General features: G+C 51.1%; 2 protein-coding genes across 2 annotated transcripts; both read right to left on the bottom strand.

Annotated features, from left to right (window-relative positions):
• Positions 1-1,539: 1,539 nt before the first annotated feature.
• On the bottom strand, positions 1,540-3,391 carry LOC106003439 (zinc finger protein 33B; the record flags this gene model as incomplete). Its single annotated transcript, XM_013050902.2, is given in 2 exon segments — positions 1,540-2,368; positions 2,371-3,391. Coding segments are annotated over 2 exon segments (1,182 nt in total), but the record flags the coding sequence as incomplete, so codon positions are not given.
• On the bottom strand, positions 3,388-12,737 carry LOC101673698 (zinc finger protein 717-like). Its single transcript, XM_045068587.1, has 6 exons — positions 12,649-12,737; positions 10,118-10,302; positions 7,066-7,134; positions 6,776-6,902; positions 6,437-6,529; positions 3,388-3,993 (listed from the first exon to the last, which is right to left on the bottom strand). The coding sequence occupies exons 2-6, from the start codon at positions 10,130-10,132 to the stop codon at positions 3,479-3,481; spliced, it is 819 nt and encodes a 272-aa protein (XP_044924522.1). The 5' UTR covers positions 10,133-10,302; positions 12,649-12,737; the 3' UTR covers positions 3,388-3,478.
• Between the last annotated feature and the right edge of the window lie 6,262 nt (positions 12,738-18,999).

Genomic DNA, 18,999 nt, shown 5'->3' on the forward strand with positions numbered 1-18,999 from the left:
CAAACAGGCCCCCAGTCTGGAGAGCACCGTTTCTGTGGAAGAACGGAAAAATATGACACCAAGCATCAACCTCCCGGTGTTCTAAGATGGGGTTCATCAGACCTGTATCATACATGAACTGGTACCATCAAAGTAACTCGCATCTCCTGGAAACTGGTCTATTCCCCTGCACGACAATGGAAACATCACTTCAGAGAACTGCAGTTCAGCTAAGCTCACGATGAGAAATGCTGGCCCTTTCCTTGGAAACCCAAAGATCGTGTCGCCTGGAAAAGGAGGAATGTAGCCCCATCACCACAGAGCTGGGCTACCTAGGGTGGGTCCCTAGCTGAGACAAACAGAAAAACGTAGCTGGTAGCGTCACTTACCAGAAGGTATACGTAGAGACAGATGAGCTAAAAGAAACTGTTCAGTCTTCAAGATTAATCTAGACAAAATACCAAGGAGCCAGGACTTCCCAGGTTTGAAAATGAACTGTTCCTCCTTCCCAGCTTCTCCAGGCAGAAAAAAGGATCCCTGAGATAGGAAATGACTTCAGGCTAAAGATCACATTCAGGACAGTATCCGCAAAATGGAGCCTCAGGGTAAATCTCAGACCAAGGATGCTGCTCGAAGACCCTCTGAGTCTCTTAAGCCTTGTAAATCCTCATGACGGATGACACAGAGGGTTTTTGCAAATCTTAGGGGCATTGTCCCCACATCACTCTGTTTGAGGCAGAGTGGTGGGGGATGGCTTTCATCTAATGGAGTGGATTATAATTTAATAGATGAAAAATCCAAAAACTTTTTAAAGGAAATTAAATCAATTTGAAATAAGTTTAGAAACAGTTCAAATGAAAAGAGCCCTCTGGGCAGGAAATACACCTGAAGAAACTAGTTAGTGTAAAAACAAACAAAAAGCTGGTTATGTGTTGGTAGAAGAGAGATGACAGAGTGCAGAACCCAGAGCCTTGGAAGTCACTCTCAGACCCACTGCACCCTGATTGAGGGGCTGATGGGGTGCCCTGCTAGACTTCAGAGTTCGTGGGGACCACAGATGGCTGAGTGCCTCCCAGTTGCCCTCCCCTTTGAGTGGACGGAGTCTCCCCATCTCCATGCTACGCTGTGGACCATCTAAGTGGCCACTTGAGGTCACATGGCTTCAGGCTAAGAGGAACCACACAGAAGGCATGCTCCCAAAGAGACTGTGCTCCTTGTCCTGATACAGATGACGATGTCCTCAATGTTCAGCCAAACAGCTTTATAAGTTGGAATTCTTTGAGTGTTAGTGTAGTGTGCATTTATAAATGATGTGAACTCTGTGGCCAGAAAGCAGGTGGTGTCCTACTGTATTTTCCAGAGACGACCACACACTCTTGTGAGATGCCTTTACATCAACAGGTAAAGGTGGACTCTACTTCTCCACCCCTTAGGATCTTCGTGGGCCCTGTAACAACCCCAAATAGAAAAATTCAGAAGTGACTGTGCTACTTACCAGGAGTAGCATTGCCAAGTGTCCCCATAGAGGCAAAAATCACCCCAGAGAAAAAATGGTCTATAGTCTTTCAAAAATCTTCTTTAATATAGTATCATTTCTATCTGAAATTTTTTTATCCACATTACCTACGCTGATAGTTTTCGCTTCATGAAAAACTCACTGATACAAAGTTGGACCTTCTGTTGAAAAGTGGACACATTAAAGGTATTTATAAGGTTTTACTTTATCCTCAGTGTTCAATGACCTGTCTCTGCCCAATAAAGTCATTCCTGCATTTATTGAATTTTTTTCCTATGATTTCTTTGATTTTTATATCCATTGCTTGGGGATGAAAAGTGACAACAAAAGGTTCTTTCCTGTGTGACTCTCTTACACAAGGACTGGTAACGTCTCACAGAAGCCGACCTCAAATTCGCAAACTGAACTAGCTACAATGGACTCACATTGTTGGAAATAGGTCACACATAGGATTCAACAGTGACTACCTCTCCCTCAGGTAACTGCAGGTGAAGATTTGTGAGGCAGCGTTGGGAAGATCTTTGCCCTCCCCAGTCAGTCCTTTCTGCCTTAAGTCCTGGTTGCCATCTTCACCATGTGGCTCCAAAAACACACCTGTGGGTAATATGCATTCCAGGAATGAAAAATCAGCAAAGGCAAGTAAGTTTTTTTGTGGCCAGGCATGGAAGTAATGTTCATAATTTGTGTTCATGATCTCTTGGCCAGAGCTCAATTACGTGCTTCCACCCACAGTAAACAGGAGCTGAGAAATGCAGGCGAACTGTGTGCCCAACACAAAGAGAAAGTGAGTTTTGGTGTACATATCGCCAGTCTCTGCCACACATGGCTTCTCCCCAGTGTGAGTTCTCTGATGTTTGCTGAGGTGTGACTTCTGAAGGTTTTCCCACATGCATTACATCCACAGGGCTTCTCTCCTGTGTGAGTTCTCTGATGCACAGTCAGGGCTGACTTCTGGTAGAAAGTCTTGCTACATTCTTTGCATCCATAGGGCTTCTCTCCTGTGTGAGTTCTCTGATGCCTACTGAGAGCTGACCTCTCACAAAAGGTCTTCCAACACTCGTCACATTTATAAGGTTTCTCACCTGTGTGAGTTCTCTGGTGTACAGTGAGTTTTGATTTCTGGTAGAAAGTTTTCCCACATTCCTTACACTCATATGGTCTCTCACCGGTGTGAAGTCTCAGATGCACAGTGAGCTTTGGCTTTACACAGAAAGATCTCCCACACTCGTTACATTTATAAGGTCTATCTCTTGTATGAGTTCTCTGATGGATGGTAAGAGCTGGGCGATGGCCAAAGGATTTCCCACATTCTGGACATTCATAAGGTCTCTCTCCTGTGTGAGTTCTCCAATGCGCAGTGAGAACGGACTTCTGACAGAAGGTTTTACCACAATCACTGCATTCATGATGTGTCTCTCTATTGTGACTCCTTCGATGTACAGTGAGGGCTGACTTCTGGTAAAAGGATTTCCTACACCCGTGGCATTCATAGGACTTCTCCCCTGTGTGTGCTCTCAGATGCACAGTGAGTTTGGTTTTCACAGAGAAAGATCTCCCACATTCGTAACACTCATATGGTTCTTCTCCCATGCGGGTTCTCTGATGAACAGTTAGGTGAGACTTACGGCAGAAAGTTTTCTTACACTCGATACATGCGTAGGGTTTCTCCCCTGTATGAGTTCTCCAATGTACTGTAAGAGCTGTTTTACTGATAAAGGTTTCCTCACACTTACTACATTGATAGGGTTTCTCCCCTGTGTGCATTTTCTGATGTTTATGGAGATTAGACTTTGCGTGGAAAGTTTTGCCACATATGTCACATTCAAAAGTTTTCTCTCCTGAGTTCTTGAAAGCCAAGTAAGGTGTAATTTCTTGCTGAAATTGTCCCCTCTTTGATCACGTTCACAGTGTTGCTCCTCCAAATCAGCTCTGTGAAGATTCGATTGGGTTGGTTTCACACAGGTGTTCCCCCATTTGTTACACCTACAGTGACCCTCCCCTATGTGAGTTCTCTCTCGGACAACGACAGGCAGACTTGTCACAGGCTCTCCAACAGTCATCGTAGTTATAGGCAGTCTCTCCCACAGGAGCACTGCTATGTGTAAAGGTGGTTGTCTCCCTGTTCAAGTCATGCCCTTGCCCACCAAATTCAAAAAGTGGCTGCAAAATCTGACCCTTCTGATGAAAACTACGGTGTTCACACCCGAAGGGTTTGCCGCTCACATTACAGTTCTTGGGCTTCTCTCCACCACGCATCTCATCCGGCTCACCAGGGAGAAACATGTTCTGACACACATCAAACTCCTCTGGCTTCATTCCTGAACAGTCTCCATTATTTATAACCAGGTCTGAAATGTGGATTGCGCTCAAATTAAATGGTTTGCCCAAGGCGGTTCTCTTCGTAGTTGACCTTTTGTTGCTGGAGAACCCAACTTGCCCCACATGTCTGCTCTGATGGTCCTGGCGGGTCTCCGTCAGGTCACCTGCACTCTGGACATCTGAAATGAGACGAAGTAACCATGTCTGGTTACCAGACACGTCTGGTAACCACATCTAAGCATTTCTTATGGAAGGTTTGTGTAGGAGTAAAGCCGTTTCTTTCCATCACAGTATTGGGGCCAAATCCACGTTAAAACCTGTTAAACCCCTAGGGCCTGCTTGGGCCTGCTTAGCCAGAGTGACTCCATGTTGCCTAGATAGCCGTTTGGTTGTTTAAAAATGCCTCAGCAGTTACTAGTATTGGTTCCAGGTAACCGCTACTAAAATACACAGGTAGGAGACATCCAATCAGCCAAAGCCACCTATGCAGATGTCTGCGATTGTGCCCTATAAAAACTAGCCTGTAAGACCAAGGGGCATCGCTCTCTTCGGAGACGGCCCTGGCCGGTCAGTCTGACTGGCCATTGCTTGGCACAGAATAAGGCTTTGCATAACTTTGTCTCCGCCTCGTGCCTTTGATAACAGACCCAACAACAGCAGGATATGAATTTTGAAGAATTGATAATGGGTATGTTATGATAAGCATATTATTTTTCTCCCTAACAAAATCATGTAACAAATGACACTAATATATTATTGAATATCAAATCATGGTTTTATTTGTCGGTTCTTTTTTTTTTAAGATTTTATTTATTTATTTTACATACAGAAATCACAAGTAGGCAGAGAGGCAGGCAGAGAGAAAGGAGGAAGCAGGCTCCCCGCTGAGCAGAGAGCCCGATGTGGGGCTCGATCCCAGGACCCTGGGACCATGACCCGAGCTAAAGGCAGAGGCTTTAACTCACTGAGCCACTCAGGCGCCCTCAGTTCTGCTTTTCCAAGTTTCTTTTTTCCTTACTGGATCCAGGAGGAAATCCCAACAGTCACCTACTCCCTAGCCGCAGTTTCGGCTGAGTTCTTCATCTGCCATCTGTGTTCCTTCTGTCTCCTGCTTTCTCTCACAATAACTGTGCAGTCCTTTTTGCTTGGCCTTTCCTCATCACTCAGCTTTGAAGGTGACAGGACTGTCCTGGATTGGCTACTTTAGGATGCAGTAGATGGCCATTTTTCACCTAAGCAAGGATATTGCTTAGGGACAAGGATCTGCACCTATGTTTCTTTATTTTTTCACTACTTCTTGGGGGATGTCTATGGGCATCCTCTCTCCTTCTCCATGCTAGCCAAAGACAGATTTCTGCTAACTCCTAATGAGACCCTATGCCTTGGCTTCTTACAACCAAGTTCCAATTCTCCTCCCTGGGCTACCCTCCCTGCTGGTCTAAACAATTTAGGTTCTGCAACACAGGCTGCACTCATGAGCTCTGAAAAGTCTTTTTCTGGCTGCTTCTTGGAAAAGCAGTCTCACCTGTTTTGCTGTGCTTTGCTTCCTGCTGGTGCATCCCTACTTGACAATGTGCTGTTTCTAAAGGCTTTGTTTTGAACTTTGGAGTATCAGCTGTGTCCTACTTTCAATGGAAATGGAGTCCACGCATGGACTGGATTCTCTCTGTTATATTAGGGTTACTTAGCAGGAGCAACTGCATCCTGAAACCCCTGGCTCCACTGGCCTTGAGAACGCATGAACTCCAGAGTCTCCCCCCGTGCCATGGATCACCCCTTTCCACACGGCAGCTTGCAGCTTGTGCATGGTTCTCCGCCCCCTGTGACACTGATTCTGCGCTTGACAAGGCTTGGTCCTGCGCTCCCTTACTTCCTTAGCAACTACCTGGGCAACCTCCTCTCATCCTGTGCCTCAGATACCAGTCAGGCTAAAGACTAGTTTGCAACTTCTAACAGTGACACCCAATCTCTACTGCAGACACTATACCCTGTATGGGTTATGTTGTCAACACTGGAAAATCTAAATCATCACCTCAGGTTAAAGCTATCCGAAAGTAAAGTCTTGATAATTCCCTCAAAAATACTTTCTCTGGGCTTCCCTACTAAAATAACACACCCCAGTTTTTCTCTCAGAGTGGTAAAACATTATTTCTGATTGTGACCCACTTCTTAGTGTTTTGTGTATTTGCTTCATTCTGACTCAACTGAAAGGAATCTCCTAGAAAGGACGGCATGTATTTGATTACCACTGTAACCCCCACAACTACAAAATGACCCATGCTTTACCTGTGTCGAAAGAATAAATGAGGGATAAACAAACACTCGAAAGGGAACAGTGTATGCAAGGGGGGCACCTTTGAACCCAGAGACAACGGCTAATGAAGAAAATACTGGAATGGATTTTGGATAAGTCTAAGAAAAGAGTGGGCAATTAAGAAAAGAAGGGGACATTTGTGGGTGAGAGCCATACTGTGAGAGTGAAGAAGGCAGGAGCGTGATCCATGCAGACTCCCTCTCCTGAGGTCTGGGCCTGGGAAAAGCACCTGGGAAAACAGCCCGGCACGGCCCACACTGGCTGTGCTCTTCTCTTCATAGACCCTTGCCCAGTATGCACTCACTGACCTGGGAGGCGCCGGGTTGGGGCTTCCCGTACAGCCCACGGCTCTGCTCCTTGCTCCAACTTGACAATCACCTCAGGTTTGGAAATGCAGTGTCCTGTTGATCAGAAATAAGTGGGACTTTTCACAAACTGCTTCACTTTCAGGGCCTTTGAAGAATGACATGAGCAGAGCTCCAAGGACTGTACGATGAAGGGCCAACATGAACCTCCGACTAGAGGGTGAGCACGCACATTCTCCTGGGCCGCGGAGCCTAACCCTGAGCAGCCTTTCACTTCATACACCGCTGCACCTTTACCATGAAGAGGAAAGTGCCTGCCCCTGCCGGGACACTCTCACTCACCCAGGGACACCAGGCTCCTGTAGGTCTCCAGCATCACGGCCCTGTACAGGGTCCTCTGAGCATCATCCAGGTCCTGCCACTCCTCCCAGGAGAAGTTCACAGCCACGTCCTCAAAGGACACCAATTCCTGGAATGACATGTGCCTCAATTCAAGGCATCAGCCTGGGTCAGAACAGGAAGTCTAGGAGTTCATTCTTTTTTGTGGGTTTGGTCTTGAACAAAATACACCCATGGTTTGTAGTCTGTACTGCCGGGTAAGGTAAAGAGATCCCACAGCAGAAATTTCCTACCTCAGACTGGAAACAACAGCAAAAGAAAGTCTCTGAACTTGGGAGATGGATCAACAGGTATTTTCTAATCTTTATGAGAGAGAGAAAAAAATGAAGACAAATAAAGAGACCCATGAACAATTTAAAAACCAGTCTAACAACATGTAACTGGAGTTCCGTAAGGAAAGGAGGAAAAATAGAGCATTTACATATTTCAGAAATAATGGCTCCAACCTTCCCAAATTTCGTGAATGATCTGAATATACAGATTTATTAACTTCAGTGCCCATAAGTTAGATTTAGAAAAAAAACAAAAAACAAAAAGCCAACAAACTATTCTAGGCACATCACAGCCAACCTGCCAACATCCAAGAATAAAGAGAAATCTTGGGACGCCCGGGTGGCTCAGCTGGTTGGACGACTGCTTTGGCTCAGGTCATGATCCCGAAGTCTCAGGATCGAGTCCTGCATGGGGCTCCCAGCTCCACAGGGAGTCTGCTTCTCTCTCTGACCTTCTCCTCACTCAGCTCTATCTTTCTCTCAAATAAATAAATAAAATCTTTAAAAAAAAAAAAAAAAAAGAAGAGAGAGAGAAATCTTGAAAGCAGCCAGAGAAGAGCAAGCACGTTCAGGTTCAAGTACGGGGAAGGACGGGCAACTTATCGGAAACAACGTGGTGAACGTAAATCCTTCGATTCCTTGATTCTGCACCCACTGAGCTGTTATGCTACAAAACTGAAGTGAAATACATTTTCAGAGGAACACAAACTAACATAATTCATCATCAGAAGATGGCACTACAATGGCAAAGGACCTTCTCTGTGGTTGAAACAAAGTGACACCAGATGATCTGGATCCATAAGACAGAATCAAGATCACTGGAAATGCCAATGTGTAGGTAAACATAAGGAACTATATACATATATATATGCACTTTTCTTCCTTACGTCTATAAAAGACATGATCCTTTAGGGAAAACATTGCAACGATGTACAGAGCACTCATAACGTCTGTAGGCTCAGTATGTACACATGTGTCTACTATCCACAGTACACATGACGGGGCAGCAAATGGATTTATACTGTTCAAAAGTTCCTATTTTCTATGAAGTAGGGCACTACTACTCAGTATGTTTGGTAAAGACTTGTGTGGTAAACCCTGTGAGGAGTGAATAAAAAGGTAACGGAATGAAGTGCAGAGTTTTAATTTGCTACGGCTGCCGTAGCGAGGCACCAAAATGGTTTAGCCATTTGGGAGATAGTTTGGTACCGTCTGCACAGGTAAGCACGAACGCCCAACCCACGATCCCTGCCTCGCTCCTCTGGTACGCATCTGGAGGAGCTGAAAACGCACGTCCACGTGGACACCAGCACAGGATGCGTACCGCCGCTTTATTCATAACCACCAAACCCGGACGTGACCCAACGTCTTCAGCGGATGCACGAATCAACTGCGCTCCCCTCTGACAACGGAATGCCACGTGGGGCTGAAGACAAAGGAGCTATCGGGGCAAGGGAAGAACGGGGGAGGAAGCGCAAACGCACCCCAGGAAGGGAGAGGAGCAGGCGTCAAGGACCACACACTGTGGGATTCCAACTGCACGCCTGCCTGTCAGAGGCAACACTACGGAGCCCGGAAAAGCATCACCACTGGCCAAGGGCTGGGAGGCAGGAAAACGAGCGGAAGGAGCACGGAGGACGTGGAGGACAATGACGCTGTTCTGTACGGCTGCAGTGGGCTGTGACTGACACGGAGGCTCCATCTCATGATCCAAGTGTCCGGATCTCGACGCCAGCCGAGGGTTCGGGGGGAGAAAGGGGAGAAGAGAAACTCCAGTTTGGTCGTGTCGGCGGCCGGCTAACGAAGGACACGTGAGAGAAGAAAGGAAGATGAGCTTTCCCACAGGACTGACTCCGCGTGAGGTGCCTTCTGGAACAGCTGCACGAAAACATTCCCCAGGGGCTTGAACTAGTGGTCGAAAGGCTCGGGAAGAGGCCCGAGCTGGGGAGAGGCGCTGTCAGGACCGCCGACCGCAGAGGGCCGGACAAGTGCAGGAAAACCAGAGTGTGAAAAAGGGGCCCAGATCGGAACCCTTGGATGAGCTGCGTTCAGGAGAGGAAACAAGCAGAAGAAACCACCAGGGAGGCCGCCCCAGACGCTAAGAGACGAGAATGTCCAGGAGAAGACCCTGGACGGCAGTTTTCCTACGGCAGAAGAGTCGAGTAAGGCACAGCCCACAGCACCGTCACTGAATCAGACATAATCTGGGTTGCTCTGTAGGCTGTAGGATTATTTCTTCACTTAGAAGACATGGATTAACACGACACGGAGGAGGGTAAGGTGCAAACGAGCCGTGAACTCTCTCTCAGAAAATACCACTCTCCACAGTCGGACACACAGCCTACACAGACCGGCTGACAGAAACACGTGGAGGGTAAGACCTGCAGACACCCCAGGGTCTGAGTCTAGCAGGGCTCAGGCCGTGGCTGCAGTGGGGCCGTGGACCCAGCAGAGCCCTCCAGAAGCTGCCTGGGACGCGACTCTAGCAAAGCTTCTCAGGCAAACAGCATTCCAGCACCAGGTGACCTTCCAGACTGGTGGCAAACCGCTGTCCGCCCCCTCAGCCGTGTGACCAACAAAGGCACCACTTCAGACTTCTGGGCCTACAATGTTCAGGTCCTGTGAGAACGGGACACGCCTCTTCTGAGGGTCCTTTCTGAACAGGCAGCAACGCTGTGTGTCATTCTGCGGCGGCGTCAGAAAGCCCAGAGACCAACCTGCACTCACCCTGGATGACTCGAAGGTCATATAACCCGTCCACATCCGCATGCCACTGTTGCCGTGTTTCCGCGTATCACCCCGAAGCTGCATTTTACCGACTTCTGCTTTTCTATTTTACAGTATGAGCCCTTATTAAGGAGGCACGTACCGCATGGAGCACTGGTGTGCTGCATAAACAATGAATCGGGAACACTGAGAAATAAAATAAAATAAAATAAAATAAAATAAATAAAGCCTGAGCCCTTCCTCTCCGAGCTCAGGAAGCGCCACGCCAAACAAGCGGACAACTCACCAGAGAGGTGTTCATCTTCCGCTGCTCCGGGAAACCACAGAGGGCTCTGGAGGGACCCCTGGGACAGGAGGCGAACGGACTGGCTGCGGGACCAGATGCTGGGGCTCGGCTCCCACACCTGGACTGTCCTGTCTGAAGCTCTCCACAGTGGCCAGAGAAGACGAGAGGGAGCGAGCGTGCTGCTCCTGTGGGACGAGAGAATTTTCACCTTGAGAAAGGGCAGGAAAGACCCTATTACAGGCCCATTAATTTACACATACAGTTCATCAAAACACACATTCCCTACTGACTTATCAACAGTGAAGAGAAAGAATCAATTTAAGATCTTGAAGATGCTCATTAAAGCAACGACTGTTTATGTTCCTATTAGTAGAGACGCAGACGCAGGGCTTCACAGTCGTGCCTCCGTGAGGACACCCGCGGTGTAAACAGCTCGTCTTCACAGAAGCAGACACCCTGCAACAACACTGCTGGCCCGTGACTTTACAGGAAGAGACACCCGTAAGGGACATGGGACACTGTGCTGCAGGGCACTCTTCCAGTGATGGTTCTCCGTGACCTGCTCCCCTCGGCTCACTTCCTCCAACACAGAGGTGGGCTTTGCCACGTGACCTGCCCTCATCAAAAGGAACGCAGCGCACACCCTGGACACAGGTGGAGGAGCGCGTTTCTGCGGACATCCGTGAAGAGGCCCGGGACTGGCCTGATACGAGGCTCAGCCAACAGCCAGCACCGACCACCAGGAAGGAAACGAAATCCTCTTTCACCAACCGACCCCAGCCTTGGCACCAGATCACGGCCTCTGCTGGGAACCAGGCACCGACGGGACCCGACCGAGTACACCCAGCCCCAAGTGCGGAGCCACAGGACCTCAAAACCTAAAATGACTGTTGTTTAAGGTCACTGAATGCGGTTGGCCTGTAACCCAGCAAATGCTCACGTGATACACGTGAACCCCCGAACTCAGTATGTACACGGGGAGTCTTGAATTACACACCGAGGACCATCGACAGAACCTGACAACCCACACCGAACCTCTGAGGGGTGGCAAGACTGCCCGCTCGCTGGACGCCAGTGAGGCCCTGGAAGACCGGCCGTGGGGAGCCCGCAGACACCCGTCTTAACACCGGGACTTGGCGCCACGAGTCTGTTGGCCACAGCCGGGCGCATGCGGGGTTGGATGTGCGGTCCGGGAAGATGCGTTAGACAAGAAAACTGCGTCCGATTTTCCCACTTCCCACAACGGAAAATGGACACCAGGCCGCTGGCATTGCGCTGTAGTCTCTGCTCTTCACAGACAGGTCGCCGGCACTCCGTGCGAACACCTGCCCCGGAAACGCCTTGAGCCCCGCAGGGCAGAGAAGACGTCAGGGAAAGTGGGACAGGCACGTCTGAGGCAGTTCCCCCAAGAAGCGCTGTCCTAAGTGGCCGCCTTGGCCAGAAATGAGTCAGAAACAGACACGGGCCGTGGCTTCACTGTGGCAAAAGAGAGAACGCACAGCACCCCCAGGTCGGGTTCCCCGACGCGCGCAAGCCGGGGAGCCCGCAGCCCGCTCGCGTCCTGGAAGCCTCCTCGCAGACCCCCGCCGCACCCGCAGACCCTTCCCCGGCCACCGCGGGGAGCGCGCGGGGAGCGCGCGAGGCCGCGCCGGCCGCGCCAGCGGAGGGAGTTCGGGCAACAGAAGCCGGGAGGCGAGAACCGAGCCAGGCAGGGTTTGGGGCGAGCGGCCTCTCGGCCTCAGCAGGTCCCCCTCCCCTCACACCGGGCCCCTCGGGCGCGTGACCCCTCGCGCCGTCGCCCGCCCCTCTCCGCCTGGCGCAGGTCTCCCGAGGGCGGGTCCACCCTTCCCGTCACTCGCAGCCTCTGGGGCCTCTGGGGAGTGGCACCCCCAGCCCCGTTCCGTGCGCGCTTGGCCATGCGGAGCTGGGGCCCTCTCCCTGCCTCCGCTCAAGTCACAGGCGCCCCTTCCAGAGAACACGCGACGGCCGTCGGGGCCGCGCCATGGCTCGCGAGCCAGCGGCGCCTGCAAACCGGGTCCTGCGCACGGGGCAGAGCCCAGCGCCCGGCAGACCGCACGGCGCCCGGCAGACCGCACAGCGCCCGGCAGACCGCACGGGGGGCGCGGGGGCCCGACCCCCGGCCTCGGGGGCGCCTCAAGAGAGCCCGCGCACGACCGCTCCCGGGAGGAGCTTCGCGGACGCCGCCGCGGACCGGGGCCCCCGCCCTCCGCACCGAGACGCTCGCGCCAGCCCGAGCGGGAACGGGCACGCGCACGCCTGCAGACCCGCCCCCGCCCTCGCCGCCGCCGGGCCGGGCCCCCCGCAGCGCGCGCCGGGGGGGCCCCCCGCAGCGCGCCTTCTCCGGCCAAGCGACCGCCGCCAGCACAGCCCGAGGGCGCCCGACCCGCGGGCCCCGAAGCCCCGTCGCCCCGCGCACCGGGTCTCGCTCCACGGGTCGCGCCTGCACTTCAGGCCCCGCCCCCGCCGAGCTCCCGCCGGCCGCAGGGCTCCCCTTTCTCCCTCGCACCGACCTTCGGGGACACAGGACCCAACGCCCCGGGCCCCGCAGCCACAGCGGCCGACAGCCGCAGGGAGCCGGATGTCCGGGCGGAAGAGGAGGGGCGGGTCCGCACGTGCGCAGAAGGAACCCGAAGACCCAGAGTCCCGCGCGGGATCCGTCGTTGTCGCGGGAGACTACATTTCCCACAGGCCTCTGCGCCCAGTCCTTTAGGAGCCCTGGTGGGTGATGTGTCCCGCTGCGCGGGAGCGGGTGCGGGCCGGGGAGTTGGCTCTAACTTCGTGAGGGTACCGGCGAGATCCTGATTTCACCGAATGACAGACATTGTCCCTAACTGGTCAAATCCTCGTATGGAGGAAACACGAACACTTTCTCTGTAGCATGGGATGGTGTCGGACAGCATCTTACCCACAGACCTTCTTCTAGACTTGCTGTCAGTCCTCTCAGGCCCCACTGCTACCTGATCAACTAGGTTTAGCTAATAAACTAGGTTTATCGGATACCCCAGTCTTTTGTTGTCATTTCAACAGTCTTCACGGCATCACCACCAGCAGTAGAGTCCTTCTCAAGAAACCACTTTCTTCGTTCACCCCTAAGAAGCAACTCCTGATCTGCTGAAGTTTGTCATGAAATCACAACAATCCAGTCCCATCTTCAGGCCCCATTTCTGATTCAAGTTCTCTTGCTGTTTCTGCAACATCTGCAGTGACTTCCCGAGGGCACAGGACATCCTTCAGGACCTGGTGTCCATATAGCACGACACTTGGATGGGGGGCCCCAACACAGTGGTTACATGGGGCCATGCTGCTTAGCCAGCTGGAGACAGTGGCAAGGCACACCTGAACAACTGTCCCAACTCCTGGATGCACAGGGGCAGTTGGAAATGGAGACACTCCCTCCCAGCAGCCCCCATGTCTGGCCAGCACCTCTCCATCAGTGTCTCCCAGCCAAGATTCAGGGCTGCAGACAGGGGCCATGCTGACATGAGGGAAGCATGTCTGTGCAGGGACTCACACTCTGGCCTCTCAACCTCTTGTGCCTTTCCCTAATCCCTTCCTTTATTGGAAAGAACAAACCACTTACTAAGCGTTCGACAAATACTAGGTACTACACAGTGTCTCAGGACTGAGGAAAGACAGGGCATGGCAAGAAATTTATCTTCTTTGATACACATTCTAGTGGGCAACATATGACGGTCAAGTCCAAAGTATGCCTCCATGCAGACATGCCGTTGGGAAACACCAGTGAGGAGGGGCGGAAGGCTGGTGGTGCTCTCATCCTCAAGAGAAGGCCACTGGGGAGGGTCTCCTTCGAATGCAGCATTTTAACACCAAGAAAGATGGGAATGCCAGCCAGGTGGATATCTGTGGGAACAGTAGCCCCTGCAGAAGGGCCAGCAAAGCCTTGAGAATTGAGGGTGTTTGTGTTGGGAAGAAGTGAGGAGGTCAGTGGCCATGGTGGGCAGCAGAGGACAGGAGAGCATGGGAGATGGTACAGGGGGTTAGGTGGTGGGAGGATGGGTCTGGGGGAGTGGGAGGTCCAGGTCCCGGGAGGCCTTTTGTGTGTGTCAGAGAGGAGCACTGGCTGCTGAGGGAGTGGACTTCCCCCTCCAGGGTCTCCCTGTGTGGAGCACGGACAGAATGGAAGAAAGGGCCTCTGTGGGCAGGAAGCTGTGTTGGATTGATCCAGGTCCAGAGAGACCAGATTCCTGATGTCTTTTCTTCGTAGAGTAAGGGGTTTGCTGGTGGCCACGATGTGGTGGGAGAGGGGAGTCAGGATGACTCCTGGCCTCTGGTCTGAGTAGTGCCGAGAACAAGAGCATTCCTTCTAGACAGAGGAAAGCCAGGGGAGGTGCAGAGTCAGGAAGCAGGGGCACAGCTGCGTGCCTGTCAGTACAAAGAGCCCGTGAGCTTCATGGTATGGAAGCTGAAGAGCTCTGGGCTGCTGGCGTGGAAGCCTCAGGACGTGTTCTCTGACAGCCTGGTTTTCTCAGAGAAATGGAGGTGAGAACCACATGGGGGCCAGAGGGGACACTGATAGAGGTTTGAAGAAATAAGAGCAGGCAGGAAAGGAGAAATAGTCCCCTAGGAGAGCGGGGAAAAGGAAGGAGGGGACATCCTGGGGCTGCAGGAGTATGAAGGGGCCCCGGGAGCTTGGGGACTGTGAGTAGGGCCACCCGTGTCCCTCTGAGCCTGACCTGGCAGAGGCATCGATTCCTGGAAGGGAGAAAGGGGAGGAGAGTTGATGCCAGGGAGAGAAGCACATGACTAGCAGTAGAATCCCAGCCAGGTTGGGGCAGGAAGGTGCCCAGATGGGCATGGGGAAAAGTGGAGACACTCCAGTGGGCAACACTGAGTGCCCACGGCCTTCTCTCCACCAGCGGGGATGAGGGACTTCATGAAGGCCCTGCAGAAGCTTCTAGACCGCAAGGAAGTCTAGGACATGTTCATCCACCTCTCCCTCACTCAGGTCACAATCCACTGCTGTCTGAGGATTCTGATGCCCCTATACCCCTCATAGCCCTTCCTGAGGGGATGCCTTTGATCCCTGGGTCCACAAGGCACTAGACTAACCAAAGGGCAGGGATGTGGCAATAACATGCTGACAGGTCTCCCTGGAGTTGACCTCCAGATCTACAGTTGGAAAGCCAGATGGGTGGTGGGCACTTTGTACCATGACAATGGGGTGCAGCTTTGGCAACGACCACACTGTGCCATGGATACAATCCTCACTAAACAGGTGCCCCATGTATTATGGGGCTCTTGTTCAGTGTCAGTCTGAATCAAAGCTGGAAGCTTCCTCTCATGTCAGAGACCATGAAAGGGACCTCAGAGAGCCGTCAGTTAGGAATGGAATCATGTTTGAGGGGTCACAACTCCTGGTCTCTTTAAGAGGATCAAATAAAAAATGGGATATTCTAGTACAACTGAAAGAAACAAACTCCCCCCACCAACATTGGCTGGGAAACCTGAGTAAAGCACTTATATAAGCCCAGGGAGCAGCTGGTCATACCTGAGGGGGTCTTACCCTGGAGAGAGAGGTGGGCAGGTCCTGAAGTTCCACCTGCAGGATATTCCCAATGATGGGAAGAGGAAGAAGGCCAGGTGGGCCTCCTCTTCTCCACACAAAGGTGAACAGCAGGAAAGCCCCACAAGCCACCAGGAGGGTGGGCAGACTGAGCAGAGCCATGTCACCACCCTGTGTGGGCCATGGAACTGTCCCTTAGAATGTCAGCCACAGTTGAAGACAGTTTGTTGTAATTGCAAATCAAGTCTACAGGAGACCCACATGCTCCCTTGAGCCACGTTTAGAAATGTGATGGGTTTGGCATCTTCAAAGTCACTTAGTTAAGACTCTACACTATCCCCAGGGACAGGACTCCTCCTCGTCCCTTTGTTTGTCCCCCATCTCATCATGAGTTTGACTCTTCTCCTGGAATAGAAAGGAAACCCCAAAGGGAAAACTTGGGTGTCTCTTGGCAGCCGCCAGACTGAGTCCTACTCCAGCAGACATAGAGCAGGCAGATGGAAGATGGTCTTCAACTGGAGGCCCTGAGCCTTTCTTCTTCCCAACCACGTCCTGCCTGATCTTCTCCATCTTTGGCATTGGCAGTGCCTTCACCTGTGGCACCTTCTTCTCCCTTCCCGCTGGGTCCCTACATCACGCCTGCCCCATTAGGTCCATTTAGAACAAAGCAGTCAGAATCTCCTTTAAAGACATAGATCAGGGGCGCCTGGGTGGCTCAGTGGGTTGAGCCGCTGCCTTTGGCTCAGGTCATGATCTCAGGGTCCTGGGATCGAGGCCCGCATCGGGCTCTCTGCTCAGAGGGAGCCTGCTTCTCTCTCTCTGCCTGCCTCTCTGTCTACTTGTGATCTCTCTCTGTCAAATGGATAAAATCTTTAAAAAAAAAAAAAAAAGACATATATCAGGCCAGGTCATTCACCTGCTGAAAAACCCTCAGTGGGTTCCCAGGAATTTACCCGAGGGTAAAACCCAAAAACCTTACAAAGACCTTCAAGACCCCCCACACACACTAGCCTGCACCTTGCCTTCCTGTCCTGTGGGGCCTCCCACCACTCAGCTCCAAGAACAGTCCATGCCATGTGGTCTCCAGGGCATTGCCCCAGCCCCTTCCTCTGCTTCTGATGATGCCCTTTCTGCCTCTTCTGCAGACTCACCTGCACCTCCAGCCCCCAGCCTCTCCTGCACACTCGCCACAACGACCTTGTCTTCTCTCATGTCTTAAGTGGTGATTATACATTAACTCTGATGGTCCGCTGGGTTTGGATAGAAACCGTGGAGTTCAGGACAGTGGGCTGGTGCCCACTTCACTGTGGACCCGGGGATGGGGTCCAGCTGTTCATGTCTCTACCATACAGGTGCTCTCCACAACCCCTGGCACCTGCACCTCAGGCACCTCCCCCCTTTCCGTAGCTCTTCCTGCTTTCCGCCCCACAGCAGGCTGCTTCTTCATTTCAAATGGCTGGTATTTGGTTATCAACAAGATTAACAATTAGTATTTTTAGGTTTATGGGTCATTGGTAATATCTGAACTGTTATTTGACCACTTTTCTAAGGAGATATTTACCTTACTGATTTTTCAATGATACAGCCAATTTTCAAAAAAGGCGATAACACCATCTACCCAAACAATACGCACATTAACTTACTGGACATGTTCCCCAATTATGTATCAGTTAGTCAAATTTCACGTCAGGATATTAAGACAATATTTTACATGAGAAATGTAATGACCATTTATTCCTTTCCTGCGTTATAAATTAAAGTCCGTTTCTTTGAGATAGATCCTCATTTTAACTGGGGGAACAATGTGAAGGTAAAAAAAGTTACTACCTCTCCCATCTCTCCTCCGGACTCACCCCTGCAAAGTCCCTGGGGTCATCAGCCAGAGACACATTGCTCCTTCTGGCCACACGTATGGCCACATGGAGGTGGGGTAGGGGAGCCAGTGCTGCTGGATCCTAAAAAACAGGGCCTTGCTGGACGCCTGGGGGGCTCAGTCAGTGACGCTTCTGCCTTCAGCTCAGGTCATGATGCCAGCGTCCTGGGATCAAGCCCCGCTTAGGGCCCCCTGCTCAGCGGGGAGTCTGCTTCTCCCTCTCCCTCTGCCACTCCCCCCATTAGTAATCATGCTCTCTCTCAAATAAATAGAATCTTTATTTTTATTCTTTTTTTATTTTTCATTATGTTCAGTTAGCCAACACATAGTACATCATAAGTTTTCGTTGTAGTGTTCAACGATTCATTAGTTGTGGATAACAAAATAAAATAAAATCTTTAAAACAAACAGGGACTTGCTATTCCACTCCCCTACTTTTTATAAGACTTTTTTTTAAACTTCTTTTCAACGTAACAGAATTCATTGTTTTTGCACCACACCCAGTGCTCCATGCAATACGTGCCCTCCCTGATACCCACCACCTGGTTCCCCCAACCTCCCACCCGCCCCCACTGCCCCTTCAAAACCCTCAGGTTGTTTTTCAGAGTCCACAGTCTCTCATAGTTCACCTCCCCTTCCAATTTCCCTCAATTCCCTTCTCCTTTTTTTATTTATTTGAGAGAGACAGTACACACACAGAGGGAGAGGGAAAGTAAGAAGCAGAAGCAGACTCCCCTCTGAGCAAGGACCCCACTGTAGGGCTAGAGCGCAGGACCCTGAGATCCTGACCTGAGCCAAAGACAGGCACTTAACTGGCTGACCCACCCAGGAACCCCTTGCCTATTGTGCTTTGTTCCTTCACCAAATATTTCTTGGGCGTCTTCTTTGAATCAATAGATGCAGATTCTCGTTATTCCTTTAAATGCTGCATAATAGGGCGCCTGGGTGGCTCAGTGGGTTAAGCCTCTGCCTTCGGCTCGGGTCATGATCTCAGGGTCCTGGGATCGAGTCCCACATTGGGCTCTCTGCTCAGCGGAGAGCCTACTTCCCCTCTCTCTCTGCCTGCCTCTCTGCCTACTTGCGATTTCTCTCTGTCTGTCAAATAAATAAATAAAATCTTTAAAAATAAAATAAAATAAAATAAATGCTGCATAATATCCCATGGTGTGATACATGAGAAAATAAAGGAAATTTTCAACTTTTAATGTTTTAAAGCCCTGCTCCTGGGTTCCCAGAGAAGCCATCCCTCAACACTTACCAAGGTCAAAATGACCAAAGTCTCAAAACATGGCTCTGTTTCTGCCCTAGCGCACTTTGTACATCGACTTTGTTTAAAATATAACCAAATAGGGGTGTTCCAAACACAAAGATAAGCAAAAGGAAGAAAGCTCTCCTGTGCCCATATAATCAAGGTCACACAGTCCCGCACACACCAGAAGCTGAAAATGAGGTCTGCAACCTTGT

Source organism: Mustela putorius, unplaced genomic scaffold (genome assembly GCF_011764305.1).
Source record: "Mustela putorius furo isolate JIRA1106 unplaced genomic scaffold, ASM1176430v1.1 tig00003909_pilon_pilon_pilon, whole genome shotgun sequence".
NCBI lineage: Eukaryota > Metazoa > Chordata > Mammalia > Carnivora > Mustelidae > Mustela > Mustela putorius.